The sequence below is a fragment of the Apium graveolens genome, chromosome 6 (genome assembly GCF_009905375.1).
Source record: "Apium graveolens cultivar Ventura chromosome 6, ASM990537v1, whole genome shotgun sequence".
NCBI classification, from domain to species: Eukaryota; Viridiplantae; Streptophyta; class Magnoliopsida; order Apiales; family Apiaceae; genus Apium; species Apium graveolens.
The window spans coordinates 2,119,440-2,135,875 of record NC_133652.1 but is presented as its reverse complement, the minus strand read 5'-3'; the positions used below and the strand labels follow the sequence as shown (position 1 = coordinate 2,135,875).

The window sequence follows — 16,436 nt, the reverse complement described above, 5'->3', positions numbered from 1 at the left end:
TGATGAATATCTCAAACATTATTTTACTCGGTTATTATAATATAAAAATATAAAATGGAGTGAGAGGGCACAGAAGCACGTGTGTAGGTAGACTTTAGGCCAGGGTAGTGGTCTAGTAACTTTTTATACAAAATAGGACTCACAAGTAGCTCAGCTGACTCTACACAGTAAATGTTGTTTCATGTCAGGGTCCAGGTATGGGGTGTACTTCACAATGTATCAAGGGGTCATTGGCCTACTTTAAGTCTACTTGTTTAGCCCCAAAAAGAAAGGGGTAAAATCATGTACCCTCCTCCTTTTTTTAATATATTTTTTTTCAAAAATTTGTTCACAAAAATTGTGTCAATTTATGTGCTAGTCTCGCACCACGGATTTTTGTCATCTATGGACCGAAAGATCAATATCGTTTTGGGCGTAATGTTTGGCAAACAAGTGAGAATGATCATTCAGTCTGAAATATGATAAAATTTTGAAAGTGGGTTGAACGATATAATCTCGTTTTCAGCCCCCGTTTCAAGATAATTCAGGAAGCTCATATTTGTTGTTTCTCTCATCTCCCATTGTCCACTAACCCTAACAGCCTTTTATCCGTAAATTATTTCACTCATCTTTCTTTCGTCTCTCTTCTCCGGAACCTTCATATTATCGATTGTTCATCTGTATTTTTCCTCAATTGTTTGACGATGGTCGAGAAGCGTCTTCTAGATCTAGATACGCTAAGTGGATCGACAAGTTGCATGCCATCTTCTGTGAGTATTGTGTTTCTGAGGTCGTAAAGGGTAACAAGGTAGGAGGAACTTTGAACAAACAAGAATTTACAAGAATGGAAGGTTGTAGGTACTTCTGTTTACTTTGGTCTATTACTATAACACGTTTATACACGAATAACCATGTCGTACATCAATTCACACAGGAAATAAATTAATAAACGAAATATTATATGGTAACGAAACTCGATGTTATCAATATTTTCGTATGACTAAGTCTGCATTTAAATCACTGTGTCACAATTTAGTTCAAAAGTAGGGATTGGTACTGACACGTGGAATGACTGCATACGAGCATGGGACAAGAAATCGTTTGATGCAAGAAATGTTTAATCACTCAGGTGAGACAATTAGTCGGCATTTTTCATTCTGTTTTGGAAGCAATATGTAGAATGACGAAATATGTTATAATTTCTGCATTAAATTATAATACTAGAGCCGAATATCATAAACCTCAACACCGTCAATATTATTCACATTTCAAAGTAAGTTGATAAGTACATGTACATTATTATTTATGTATGTAAAACTATTGAGGTAAATATTTTTAATTTCAAATGCAAGATGTTATTGGAGTTATTGATGGCACACGTATTAAATGTCGGATACATGAATCAGAGCGTACACCTGATTTTGGTCGTAAATGATATGCAACACAAAATATTATCGTGTTGTGTGATTTTAACATGTGTTTTACTTTTGCCTGGGCATGATGGAAAGGCGGCGCACATGACATTCGCATTTTAACAGAGGCTAAATCTAGAGCATAACTTAATTTTTCACATCCAACTGGAAATAAATGTTATCTTATAGATGCAGGCTATCCATACAAAAAAAGAAATATGGCTCCGTACAAAGGTTCGAGCATAAAATATCACATTCAAGACTTTCGTAGGAGTAATGGCACCGCACGTGCACCTCAAAATGTAAAAGAAAAATTTAATCATCTTCATTTTTCGTGTCGAATGATCATTGAACGAACATTTGGAGTTTAGAAAGCTATATTTGCTATTTTAGCAAATATGCCAGCATATTCGATAGATACGCAAACCGACATCGTTTTAGCTACAATGAGGGTTCACAATTATATTCGGAAGTCAAATATTGAAGATAGTGTGTTTCAAACTGCTGAAAATAAAAGTTACATTCTTGAAAAATCTACCACGACAAAAAATAATAGGAATGCAAACATCGAAATAAAGGGTGACCCTGATAATATGTGGATTTCAAGACATGATGAAATTGCTTCTCATATTAGGTAAATGTTGTAATTTTTACTCACATTTTTTCCGTTTTGAGTAATTTCTATTTCAATATTTTTCTTTAAAATTTTGTCTTTTGAATTTTATATTTATGTTTGAATTTAATATGTTAAAATTTTGGTTTTTTAAAAAATATTATAACTTATAAGTTATCGTTTACCAAACCACATCAACAACTTATATTCAACTTACTTAAGTAAAATTATCCAAACGTCAAAATCACTTATAAGTAATAATTTACAATTTATAAGTAAAATTATCCAAACACCCATGTTACAATTTTCAATAAATTTATATGATATTTTTCAACTTTAAGTAATAAGTTACTCCCTAAGTCTCACTGGATTGTTTACGTTACTTTTCGGCACGCTTTTCAATAATCGTTTAAAATATAGTTTCATAATTTTTTTTTAAATTTTTTTTTAATAAAAGTTTTATATTTTAACTTTTATTCAATTTTTTTAAAAAAAAACATTATGAAATTATATTTTATAGAAATTTTTTTTATTCTGTCCAAAAAATGGGGGAATCAGAAAGTTCCACTACTAATATTATTGAATCTGAATATCTCCGGGTCCCCCTGCTTGTGAAAATGAATGGATCAGAAGGGAGTTCGAAATGCGTGCCGAATAGTAACGTAAACATTCTAATGAGATGGAGGGAGTAGGTTTTTTAAGAAACTCAAACGGGCCCTGTAACTTCAGGAGAAAATATATATGTATCGGAAATTTGGAAAAGATAAATTGCACCTCTTTCATAATTTCTGCTACAAATTTATTTTTTGCGCAAAATTTCGGATGCAAACTGTAATTATATCCGTTTTTAATATATTTTTGTACAATTTTTTCACCGTTTATCCTTACATTGCTAGTTAGAAATCTTGATTTTTCGGTTGATATAGACAACTCGCCAATATACTCCGGTTTCTAAATAGATATCAATTTAACTTTTAACCGTTTAACTTTTTTTCCTAAAGCAAATTGCACAAGATTAAAAAGTTTCACGCATTGAGATTAAAAACTTGACTGGGAGCATCTCCATATGTGTGTTGGTTAAAGTGGTTGGTTAAAATTATATAAAATAGTGATTATGTAAAATTTGTCGAACCTATTAACTGATATATTTTGATAGAGTTGGCTATAATGATTGGTTATATTTCAAAAATAATATATTTTTATCATTTTAAGTTATTATAAATATAATGCATTATTTCGATATGATAAATAGATTATGTGTAATTTAACTATAAATCTGTACATGTTTGACGAATATAGTCAATATAGGGAGGTTGGATAACATTTTAGCTAAGAGAAATGTACCATTGGAAAGGATTAATTTTTATACAATCTCGATGATTTTTTATTTATGCTATCTTTGACACATTTTTAGTTAAGAATTGTAACTCATTGGAGATGCTTTAAGCTTCGATAAGATTAGTCAAGTTTCAAATGAAGTTTACATGTGCCATACAATTGAAGAAGTTAATGAAAATACGAGATGTTCTCTTCTATATATAATAGCACAACAAGTAGATAATATTTTGAGATTAAAAAGTCTCATTGAAAAAACTAAACTACCTTTTTTTTTAATATTTATATAAAAGTTGTGTTTGGTGGGAATCGAACTCGAGTTGCTTCATTTTTTTATACAATCACGTACCACTACACCATATTGTCATATCAGTTATTTATCATACACATAATATGTAAGTGTGCTAAAGTAATATTTTATTTAACTTTAAAGATAACTACTTGAATTTCGCAAAAAAAATGATAGTTACTTGAATATTTGTACAATTAATTTTAAAGAACTGAATTCCAGATATAAAGTTAGGCATAGTACATAAATGGATTATTATCTTATTTATTATTATTTTTTAGTATGAAAATTTATCTCATATATTTTTAACATATTTTTATTATAAAAAAGAATTAAAATGGACATATATAATTTTTAAAGAAAATATTGAAAATAGAATCGCCTATATATTAATAATCTAGATTGGTATTAAATATTTAAATAAGTTCGAATTATAATGAATCAATGAATTTTAGTTTATCTTGAATTTGAAATCAGAATTTGGTCCATTGTTCAAAAAATACTCGAAATTTGACTAAATGACTAGCCGAAAAATATTGACACATTCTACGTTTAGTAAATTTAAATTACAAGTTCGACTAAAATATCTTACCAATAATGTAATTTTTTTTGATATCTTATATTAATATAAATTGATGTGTTTTGGGACTTGTCCCGATTTTAAAGATATTTGAAATTTGATATGAGATTTCACGAGATTTGTTAAAACTACGATGATAGATTAAATCGATTTATTTATCATTTTTCACTTAAAAAAACTAGCATTTTAAAAAGAATTCTTTTTGATAAACAATATTTATTGATCAAGATAATATTGTACAAATATTTTGAATTATTTTAATATTTTGAATTATTCAAATAAAAGTTATATCTAAACTATATTGTAGCATTTGATTCAATACATTTTATACTATTTAAAAAATATATATTGTTCAATAATTTGAAGTAATTAACTGGTTCAACTAATATTTATAAAACTTTATCGAATTGAAAAATATTTAATTTTAGGAGAATAGTATACAATATTATCAAATTATTATTTGAAGAAATATTAGAGTTGTAATGAAAAAACTTAAAAATATTTTAAATAACAATATAATTACAATTTTTCTTCAAATTCTTGAAACAAATCATGAACCTCAATAACAAGTCTTACAATATATAATTTATTTTTATGTTACATGATTGATAATCGGTCGCGTAAAAAACATATATGGATTGTTTGTCGGTGATAATGAGAATACCATATATAAATTATTGCAATTTATTTATTACATAATATTAATTTTTGAATAATTATAAATACATGTTATTTAGGTAATCAATTGTCTCGCTAGATATTAATAATGATTATAGATGTACATAAATCAGATATTTAGCATATAAATAATTGAAACTATCGTAATTTCGTAAGAAATGTAATATACGATAATTCAAATGCTAACATAGACACATATAACTTAATCTTATTTTGTTAAGAACCGTGTAAAAAAACTATAATTTTTCCAAACATACATACGTTAAATTTCAAAAACTAACATTTTTCATTAAAATCAACTTTGATTTTATATTATGACTACACCATATTGTTACATGTGCTTTTTATCATACACATAATACGTAAGTGTGCTAAGTGAATATTTTATTTAGCTTTTAGGATAGTTACTTGAATTCCGGAAAAAAAGTTAATTACTTGAATATTTGTACAGTTAATTTTAAAAAATTGAATTCCACATATAAAGTTAGACATAGTACATAAATTGATTATTATCTTATTTATTAATCATTTTTTAGTTTGAAAATATATCTCATATATTTTTAACATATTTTTTATTATAAAAAGTAATTAAAATGTACATATATAATTTTTAAATAAAATATTGAAAATAAAATCGCTTATATATAATTAATCTTTATTGGTATTACATGTTTACATAAGTTCGAATTATAATGAGTCAATGCATTTTATTTTATTTGGAATTTGAGATCAGAACTTGGCTCATTATTCAAAATATACTCGAAATCTGACTACATGATCCAACCGAAAGACATCGTCACATTCTACGTTTAGTAAATTTAAATTACAAGCTCGGCGAGAATATCTTATCAATAATGTGAAAGTTTTTAATATCTTATGTTAATATAAATTAATGTGTTTGAGGTCTTTATAGGATCAAGTCAATTGATTATTTGTATTAAAATTACTAAATTCACCGGTAGCACATTATTGTTTTTGAGACTTGTCCCGATTTTAAAAATATTCGAAATTTGATATGAGATCTCACGAGATTTGTTAAAACTACAATGATATATTAAATCGATTTATTTTTTATTTTTTATTTTAAAAAAAACTAGCTTTTAAAAAGAATTCTTTTAGATAAACAATATTCATTGATCAAGATAATATTGTACAAATATTTTGAATAATTTTAAATATATTGTAGCATTTGATTAAATGCATTTTATGCTATTTAAAGAAAAAATATATATTTTTCAATGATTTGAATGAATTAACCAGTTCAATTGATATTTATAAAACTTTATCGAATTGAGAAATATTTAATTTTAGGAGAATAGTATCGTAATGAAAGAAACTTAAAAATATTTTAAATAACGATATGATTACAATTTTTCCTTCGAATTCTTGAAAAAAAATCATGAATATCAATAATAAGTCTTTACAATATATAATTTATTTTTAAGTTATAACCATGATTGATACTCGATTGCGTAAAAAATAGATATGGATTGTTTGTGAGTAATAATGTGAATACCATATATATATTATTGCAATCTATTTATTACATAATTTTAATTTTTGAATAATTCATGTTATTTAAGTAATCAATTATCTCACTATATGTTAATAATGATTATACATGTACCCAAATCATATATTTAGCATATAAATAATTAAAACCATCGTAATTTACTAAGAAATGTAATATACGATAATTTACATGTTGACACACACACATATAACTTAATCTTACTTTGTTAACAATAGTGTAAATAAAAAACTAACATTTTTCCATAAATACATATGTTGAATTTTAAAAACTAACATTTTTCATTAAAATCAATTAACAGTAGTGTAAATTTTATATTATTGTATATTATGATTGCAAGTCATTTTGACTTCAGTTCTGTATTTTTTATCTTTTTAAATTAAGTAAGTTAATTGTAAGTTAGTAATGAATTCGGTAATAATATAGCCCACTACATATAGTTTATTTAAATAAAATTCATTTTTTTTTGTCAATTGTGTATACGACATATATGTATATTTTTAGTTTTTTCTTTGTAAACATACTAATGACATTCTATAGATTAAGTTTAATCATTTCGTTTTAAACGTACACTGACTACCCTTTTTATATTCATTCATTAAATACAAATTATACAATACAAACAAGAATATATATATATATATGTTGCTTAATGAGCTATATTTGAAACGTTATGTACTTTGGTAATGTTTTGTATGAAAATAATACACATTTATAAAAAATTAACTTGTATTTGATATACGTTAGACATTTTAAAATATTTACAAATAAAAAAAAACTAAAACATTATAATTATATGATGCATAAGTAAATTCTAGAAAATGTCCCGTGCGAGGCACGGGTTGTTATGCTAGTTACATTTTACATCCCTTAACTTTGTCCTAAATTTAATATTGTATATTTATTTTAAGAAATTGCAATATACAATCTATTATTTTCAATTCGTATGCAACACGTACTCTCTTGACAATTACAACCAAAATAACAAGGGGTAAAATAATAATTTCATTATAAAATATAATTAAATTTATATTTATAGTTATAATTTATAGTTATTTTAAGCTGAAATTTCTATTTTACCCTGTCTTATAAACGAAATTAGGAAAAGAGGTGTTATTTTTATCAGGTTTTGAAGAACACCAATGCAAACTGTAATTTTAAAGAATTCTCCCCTCTTAAATACTACCTAAAATAATAATAACGTCAAATAAAAAAAAGTGATTCACCAAATTTAATATTAAATATAATTATACGATTAAAATTATTGTTTAAATATATATTTTTTTAAAAATAGTGGAACTATAAACTTTTGAAATAAACACTATATTTTAAACTGAAATTTCTATTTTACCCTGTCTTATAAACGAAATTAGGAAAAGATGTGTTATTTTAAAATATATAAAAATGTTCTCTCAAAATTTGTATAAATAAAAATTCCTATATCCGCCCCGCAAATAAGCCAAATGCTAGTATTCTTACTTGTGATTCAGCTAGTTTCAACACCAAAATACTAGGGGCTTTTAACTCTGATCCTGGACCACGCGTGATGGGCCTTAACACCAAAACACGGCCTTAGTGCTCAGCTTTTGGAACAAGAATAGATAACTAGACGGCCTTTTAAGATTTTCGCAAAAAAAAATCCAGTCCTTTTTCTAATTGATAACACACGCACACGTCAGAGATCGAATTTCTGACCTCCCGCGAGGGGTACAAAAGCTGAACCAATGCACCAACACTTCGTTGGCCCAGTGTTCTTCTTTTGGCTAGGTCGCAAAAATAGCGTATCAAAATGTGAACAAGCGAGAAACAGAACAGTATTTACGTAAAGGGTTCCGATACTTGCACCCCTTACGAACATTTGATTTAACACACTGCTACAGAATCGTCACACCAATATTTGTATAATCAGAAATAAAATTTTTGAACCGTGTGTTAAATAAGATGTGTTGGATAATAAAACACATTTTATGAATATAAGTTGACTTTTACGAGAACTCTGTTTTAAACAAATACAAATAAAATTCATAATATGAACATAAACCGATAAAATATGTACAAATCTTAACATCTAAATATATTATTTAATTTTTTCGAATGATATCTAGTCCGGCTAATTCCTATTCCCTACTGTCCAGCATTTTTGAAGAAGTTTATGAATTGTGTTTCTCTTTTAAAAGGCATGTTCCATATTCCCACCATCTCTATAAGTACACGCATGCATGTTGTTATAAGTATTTTTATACAAAGATAGTTGAGTTAAGTTATGTGGAGTCTTTCGCAGAGTATGGAGTTTCCCTGCGTTCTGCAATTAAAATACTATTTAAAATATTGTAGAACGTACTACTGGACTAATAATTTTACACAAACATCATTATTCAAATAAAAATCATGCAAATCTCATAAATTTTATAAATAGAACATATATATTCTGCAATGTAAATATGTATGTTCTGGAAGCTAAACACGTTTTGTAAAATAATATATTTTGCAATTTTTTACTCATAAATTAAATATGTTTTGCATAACTTTCATTAAAATACTGATGTGTGTAAGATGATTCACAACATAAAATGTTCTAGAATGTTTTACGTAATATTTTAATTGCAAAATGTAGATGGACAATAGGACTTCACAAATACGAAGAACTCCATCGAACTTAACTGAAGATAGTTTATTAATATTAATTAATTATACAAAGTTACAACGAAACAGAAAACACCATGACATAAATGATTGGTTGTAATTATTAGAATTCGAATGCATTTTATGTGCTTCTCATGTTAATATACATACACGCATGCATGTTTATCAACATGCTTAATAAGTAGTACACGACATACTTTGCTATACGCTTATAAAATTCCACAAAAGATCACTTGCTTCCTAAATAATTTATGTACGCCCTTTGTTTCCATTTATGCGGCTGCTAAACGTTACTACCTCCATCCCGTTTATTTATATTCTTTTACTATTTGTACGTATTTCGAAATTTTTATAAAATATATATAAAGTATGGTTTTATAATATTTGTTTCAATTTTTTTTGAATAAAAGTTTAAACATGAAATTTTTATTCAGAATTTTTTTTTAAAAAATATTATGGAGTTATATTTTAAACGAGTATTGAAAAGTGTGCCAAAAAATAATGTATAAAATTGAATGGGAGAGGGAGTACTAATTCGAAAAATTTGATACAATTAGTTGCAAATTGCTCTACAAACTTTTGATATTTAAAGTTTTTTTTGATTCGACCTAATTTTGTCAAATTTTCTCGTGATTAAATATTTATATTCGATTGCATCTCGCCCTGCTTAAGGTTGCATTGATTTTCTGGAGAGATTTTTGTACGATTGTTTTTTTTATCAAATTTAGTGTTTATGGGTGCGATTTTCAAAATTCTGCAAAATTTTGAAATTTGAAGTGAAAACTCTAATGTGGCAAAATACGACCAATTTAAATTTAATTTAATCAATAAATTTATTCAGTAGACCTTAGTTAAATATATCGAAATGTTAAATTGAATTCAGTTAAAAATATATATATATTTAAAAATCGGTCAAACTTAAGTACTAGACTTGATCACTTCTAAACGAATCGAGCTAAATTAAAAAAAAAATCTGGTTCTAATACCATGTTAAGAAATCAACCGGTCTAAAATTTTAAGATGTTAGACGAAAGTCCAATAAAATCTAAATTCTAACGCGACTTAACCGAAATTAGCCGATGTTAGACGAAAGTCCAGCAAGATCTAAATTCTAACGCGACTTAACCGAAATTAGCCGAGTTAAAGTGACTTATATAATGAATAAAAATTACGAAGTACTTTAAATTTATGGGACACGGGATTCACCCATAAAAATTGTTTTTAACTAAGTTAGGATGGGAGATTGAGCAGAAAATTATTCAACTAACACATATTCGCCAGCCAATAAAAAAAAACAAAAAAGAGGATGAAGAAATAGACTTTTTGGGCAATTAAATAGTTAGAATTAGCATATTTTCTTCTACCATCACATGCAAGTGATGTCGTAAATGGACAAAAGTCTGATTCGATAACGAAGCTGTATGTGTACAACTATTTTTAATAATCTTTGTGCATGTGCACTTGAGTTATCGGCTGCCACGTGGATTTTAAGATGGGGCCCACGTATACGGTGGTTGTGGAGGTTCTGAATTTTCAGGCGTCCTCGAAAACTGAAGCGTCAGTAGCAACCTGTTTAACATGGCTTGAGGATGTCCCGTCCCAGTCAGCAAAATAACTAAACTGGAAATCCCCATGTCCCTCCAAATATTTCCTATTTGTGTTTGACACGTTTATCAATGTACTCTTTTGATTGTTACTCCCTCCGTCCCTCCTAGATGTTTACATTTGGTTTGGACACGGAGTTTAAGAAAAATGATAAAATAGTGGATGAAAGTTAAAAAAGTGGGTAAAATAGTGGGACTGATTAATATTATATATATAAAGTGGGTACAGCGGAGAGAAGTAGTGGATGTAGTTATTTTAAAAATAATAAAAACTTTACTATTTATGAAAATTTTTGAAATGTAAACAATTGGATGAGACATCCCAAAAAGGAAAGTGTAAAGAAATGTGAGGAACATAGGGAGTAATATCTTTAATTTTGTACTAATATTAAATATAAAAACTTTATTATATTAAAATACTTATAAATACGAATTCAACAAGATCACGTATACCTATATTTGATTTTATAGATTAGACGTAAATTAATAGTCAATCGCTTATCATAAATAGTGTCAGAAGTTAAAATAGGAAACGTATAACGGGACGAAGGGAGTAACATTTATGGCGGGCCACGTGTTAATGACATAGACAAGTGTAACCTTTACAAGTTTTGCTATAAAGCCATGTCATCAGCTTTGCATGCAACTGGTTGAAGGGTTTTTGTGTTCTTGCGGCGACATTTGCGCTTTGCGGTATATATTTTCATGTTTTCAGATGAGAATGATGGCTTCATATTTGGACAATGGACATAGAATAAAGAAAATTCAACTCAACAAATTTTCGTTTACTTGCGTATGCTATGCGGGAATGTGGCGGGGATTAAGGAACAATAATTCGCCAAATCTTGGAACGAGATATGGGTTTTAATCATTTTAATCTTATATTTGATATTTGGTTAAAAAAAAATTCATACTCATTTCTCAAATCTCTAAATATGAGTTTATTATACCCATACCTAAATAAAATATATTAAAATAATAATAAAATTAATATATTTAATTAAAATAGAATTATTGACTTATCATATTTAAATTAAAAATATTCATTCAAGTACTCAACCAAACACATGATATCAGATATAATACCTGATATTTATATCACTCTAATCCAATTTCTGATTTCTAACCTGATACAACGTTTTGAACCAAACGACACTTTAATTGATCCTCAATTCATCGATCAAGTATGTTCCGTGACTTGTTGTCCCGTTTGAAAGAAATGTAATTAAAGTTGGCCAATATATTGATTAGTATATAGTTGATAAAATTTTAAATTTATCACTGATAAATTCGCGTCTAAAATTAGCATTTTTTAAGTTGTCAGGCCTCAAATTCATTTATTCTCGGCGATCATTAAATAGTGACATCTCAAATTTTATAATTAAAAATTAGCAATTTTACGTGAAAAAGGTTAATTTGAGATATTGAATTAATCGTGATAAATTTGATATTTTAATAATTATATAGCGGTAACTACTACGTAACTTGTAAATAATTTGGTTACGTTATTGAGAAGATCCAACCACAAGTTCGAATCCTATGCTCCATTTTGATTTGCACAACTTTTCTAATTCGTACTTATTATAAATTTTGAAACAATTATGAATCGAATTTAGAATTCGAACAACAAGAGATAAATTCTTTATGTTAATCACTTGACCTCCAAATTCGTTGAGTTTCTTGCATAGAAAATGCTAAGAGAGAGTCTAAAAGATGTCTTAAAACATGTCCTAAATCAAAATTTAGGAAAATTGATAAAACCAGAGCTCCAACAGTGTTCTAAACATTACTTAAAATGCCCGGATATCTTTAAAGTGCCTTATTTTTAGGACAACACAATACATGCCCTATTTCATTTTTACCAATAAAAAATTTGTTTTCCTCTTTTTTTACACTTCTCTATCTCTCCCCTCTCATCTTTACTCTTCCCTCCAGTTTTAATTCAAATATATTACTATTTTAATAATAAGACATAACTATAAGGCAAATTGTTGAAACTGATATATCAAACTAATGTCCTAAATTACTAGGACACCATTATTTATTATATTTATAAGGTGTTAGGACATTTTTGGACTTGCTCTAAAGACCCCAAATATTTTTCCAAAATATTGATGTGTCAAATTTGTAGCTTCTAAGTTTTCTAATAATAATATAGACCACGCATGCATATATATGCGTCCCAAATCAAAACCTTACACGTGTATGTCAAATCATTTGTTATAAAATTTGGGACTCTTCTTGCATAAATTCCGATTCCTCATTTCTTTATAATATGTACAACTCCATGCCGCTATTATTTGTATAAGCACTACAAATTCAAATATAAAACAATCAACCAAAAAAATCCAGTAAATATCGCCTAAATCAATACAAATTAGATTATTAATCCGGAACATATTTAGAATCAAGTCTACCTACAAACGTGGCAAACAGAAAAGCAATGGAACATAGGTTAGGAAAACATACAAATATCACACCTGAGTAACAAACATATGAGAAGTTTTGCTGGGGCATGTTCTTAAATGTTTCAGAAAATGATATGGCCTTGTACATAAAGACTAATCTTTGTTTAACAGACTAAACTAACTTGATAATTACATTCAATTTCAGTAATCACAGAGCACAACTGGAGCCCACATGTTTAGTTTAATCACACCATTTCATCCCGCTCTTAGTTTTTCTTCTTTATAAACCCACCTCTCTTTCCTCTCTTGACACTCACACCTTGTTCACATTTTCTTGCTCTCTCTCTAGAGACCTTTTTACTAGTACCTCTTTCAAGAAAAAAGTGAAAGAGGCAAGCAAGCTATGGCAATGGCAACCACTAACATTCTCCTTTTCTTCTCTCTCCTCTTTGTTCAAATTCTCATTTCCTCCTCCTCACATCAAGACCCTGATTTAGTAGTACATGAAGTAAATAGGTATGCTACATTTCCGGTTAGTTACAGAAATTTAAATACGTACATTTGTCACTCGAACGATGAAACACTTGTTTTGAGTAGAGTAAGCTGATACGTGCACATTCTTGATTTATAGGTGCACCCTGTTTGTTAGGACTTGCTTTAGTTTTTGTTTGTGATAAATAATGTGTTACATTCTTGATTTATAGGTGCAGAGTCTTTGTTATGACTCGTTTTTTGTTGATATATGAGATTTAATTATATTTTTGTTGAATGCAGGAATATTAACGATTCTAGGAGGAACTTGGGATTTTTGTCTTGCGGGACAGGTAATCCCATAGACGACTGCTGGCGGTGCGACCCTAATTGGGAGAAGAACCGCCAGCGTCTAGCGGATTGCGCGATTGGATTCGGGAAAAATGCCGTTGGAGGAAAAGACGGTAAAATTTACGTCGTCACCGACTCCGGTGACGACGATCCGGTTACACCTAAGCCGGGAACCCTGAGGCATGCGGTGATTCAAGATGAGCCATTATGGATCATCTTCCAACGTGACATGGTTATAAAATTAAAAGAAGAATTAATTATGAATTCTTTCAAAACAATCGATGGCAGGGGAGCTAGTGTACACATTGCTGGTGGTCCATGCATAACTATCCAATACGTGACAAATATTATTATTCACGGAATCAATATTCACGACTGTAAGCAAGGCGGAAACGCTATGGTGCGGAGCTCCCCACGGCATTTCGGGTGGAGGACGATATCGGACGGTGATGGCGTGTCGATATTCGGGGGAAGCCACGTGTGGGTTGATCATTGCTCGTTGTCGAATTGCGAAGATGGGCTGATTGATGCTATAATGGGATCAACGGCTATTACAATTTCGAACAATTTTATGACTCATCATGATAAGGTGATGTTGTTAGGGCATAGTGATTCTTATAGTCAAGATAAGAACATGCAAGTTACAATTGCTTTTAATCACTTTGGAGAAGGGCTTGTACAAAGAATGCCTAGGTATTGATATATTCTTGATAAATGTTGTGTTACATTTTGATCACTAATGTGTAAAGTGTAAATATATCCTGATTCTTGCAGATGTAGACATGGGTATTTCCATGTGGTGAACAATGACTACACCCATTGGGAAATGTATGCAATTGGAGGTAGTGCTTCACCTACTATTAACAGTCAAGGCAATAGATTTCTTGCACCTGACCGAAGATTTAGCAAAGAGGTTTGACCCTTTTTTTTTACTTTTAATCCATTTGAGTGTGTTAAAGGTGCCGTATTCGTCAACCCGAGCTCTGATACCACCCGAGCCCTGATACCATGACGTATGATAATACTTATGAATTACCAACGTGTTAGCATAAATTGTGTAACGAACCAATGTACTTTAATTGAAGGTTGTTCGAAAAGTCTAGACTGTTTGATTTTATGTTTTTGCTTTTATACGGTTAATTTACGATGAAACTAGCTTAAGTTGCTTAACAGGCTAGTGTACTTCAATTCAAAATTCATCGAAAAGTCTAGATTGTCCGTTTTTTTTTTGCTTTTATATGGTTAATTTACGATGAAATTAGCGTAAATTGCTTAACAAACTAGTGTACTTCAATTCAAAATTCATCAGAAAGTCTAGACTTTTCGTTTTTTTTGCTTTTTAAGGGAAAATTTACGAGGAAAATGCGATTTTAAAGTTTGACGGTTAGATTAAAATCCGTGCAGGTGACGAAGCACGAGGATGCACCTGAGAGTGAATGGAAGAACTGGAACTGGAGATCAGAAGGGGATTTGATGTTGAATGGTGCATTTTTTAAGCCATCAGGAGCCGGAGCTTCTTCGAGTTACTCGAGAGCTTCAAGCTTAGGAGCAAGGCCATCAACTCTAGTTGGTCAGCTTACAGGTGCTTCAGGTTCACTTAACTGCAAGAAGGGTTCAAGATGCTAGCTAATCAAGGAGCTAATTACCAACTTAAAAGACTTCTATATGCTTATTAATTTATTGAAGTCTGTAATACTGTTTGAAGTTTGATTTGCTTGCCTATACCTAAACAAAGCTTGTTTAACTAAAGAGGATGAACTAGTAGAGCACAAGTAGTCCAAGTACTACTGCCTGGATATTTACTTTATGTGCCTCTTGTTTTCCTCAACTGCTTTTCTTTTAGTTTTTTTTTTGTTTTTTTTAATGTTTTGGTTTGTAGAGCCTGATACAGATTGAGAGTTCTTGCAGAATTCTTGATATGGTATATACACACTTTATATATTTATCTTTGTTCTCAGAATCCGTTTTAAACGTGACAAGTGAGTACGTTCGTTTTATCAAATATACCTTTTGGCGTTTTGTTATACTCTTTGTTGGTTGACAATATCAAAGAACTGAACCTGACGACACTTGCAACTCGATTAATTTAGACAAAATTCGAGAATGACCCGAAATAGACCCGGTCGATTGAAAAGAATTTTAGGTAATTTTAACCTGACACAAAATTAGCTCGTTTACAAATACGAGCAATATCCGAATCCCAAAATTGTCACTCTTCACACTTGTTAACCTAGTGAATGAAGTTTCTGCCATGCTATCATGTGAATTACTGAATGTGGTTTTTGAAAAATACTAAAGTTACTGACAAGGGAAAGAGTTAACTAAAGCAGAGACAAATATAAAGACATAAAGAATGACAGTCAAAGTGGAGTATTTGAAATTTTGAAGTGACCAAGAACAAAGTGTATAAATTTCAAGTAAAAGTTAAAGAAGGTAACTATAATAGTCTAACGACTTTGATTGCAACAGCAAGTCTACCAATTTAAAATTTTAAGGCCATCATTGGGCTGTATGTGTAGTGTTTGTGAATAATAAGAAAAAG

The 16,436-nt window shown here is 29.3% G+C and overlaps 1 protein-coding gene across 1 annotated transcript; it reads left to right on the top strand.

Moving 5' to 3' along the window:
* The first annotated feature begins 13,373 nt into the window (after window positions 1–13,373).
* On the top strand, window positions 13,374–15,843 carry LOC141667818 (putative pectate lyase 18). Its single transcript, XM_074474446.1, has 4 exons — window positions 13,374–13,588; window positions 13,847–14,587; window positions 14,669–14,807; window positions 15,299–15,843. The coding sequence occupies exons 1-4, from the start codon at window positions 13,476–13,478 to the stop codon at window positions 15,518–15,520; spliced, it is 1,215 nt and encodes a 404-aa protein (XP_074330547.1). The 5' UTR covers window positions 13,374–13,475; the 3' UTR covers window positions 15,521–15,843.
* The last annotated feature ends 593 nt before the right edge of the window (window positions 15,844–16,436 follow it).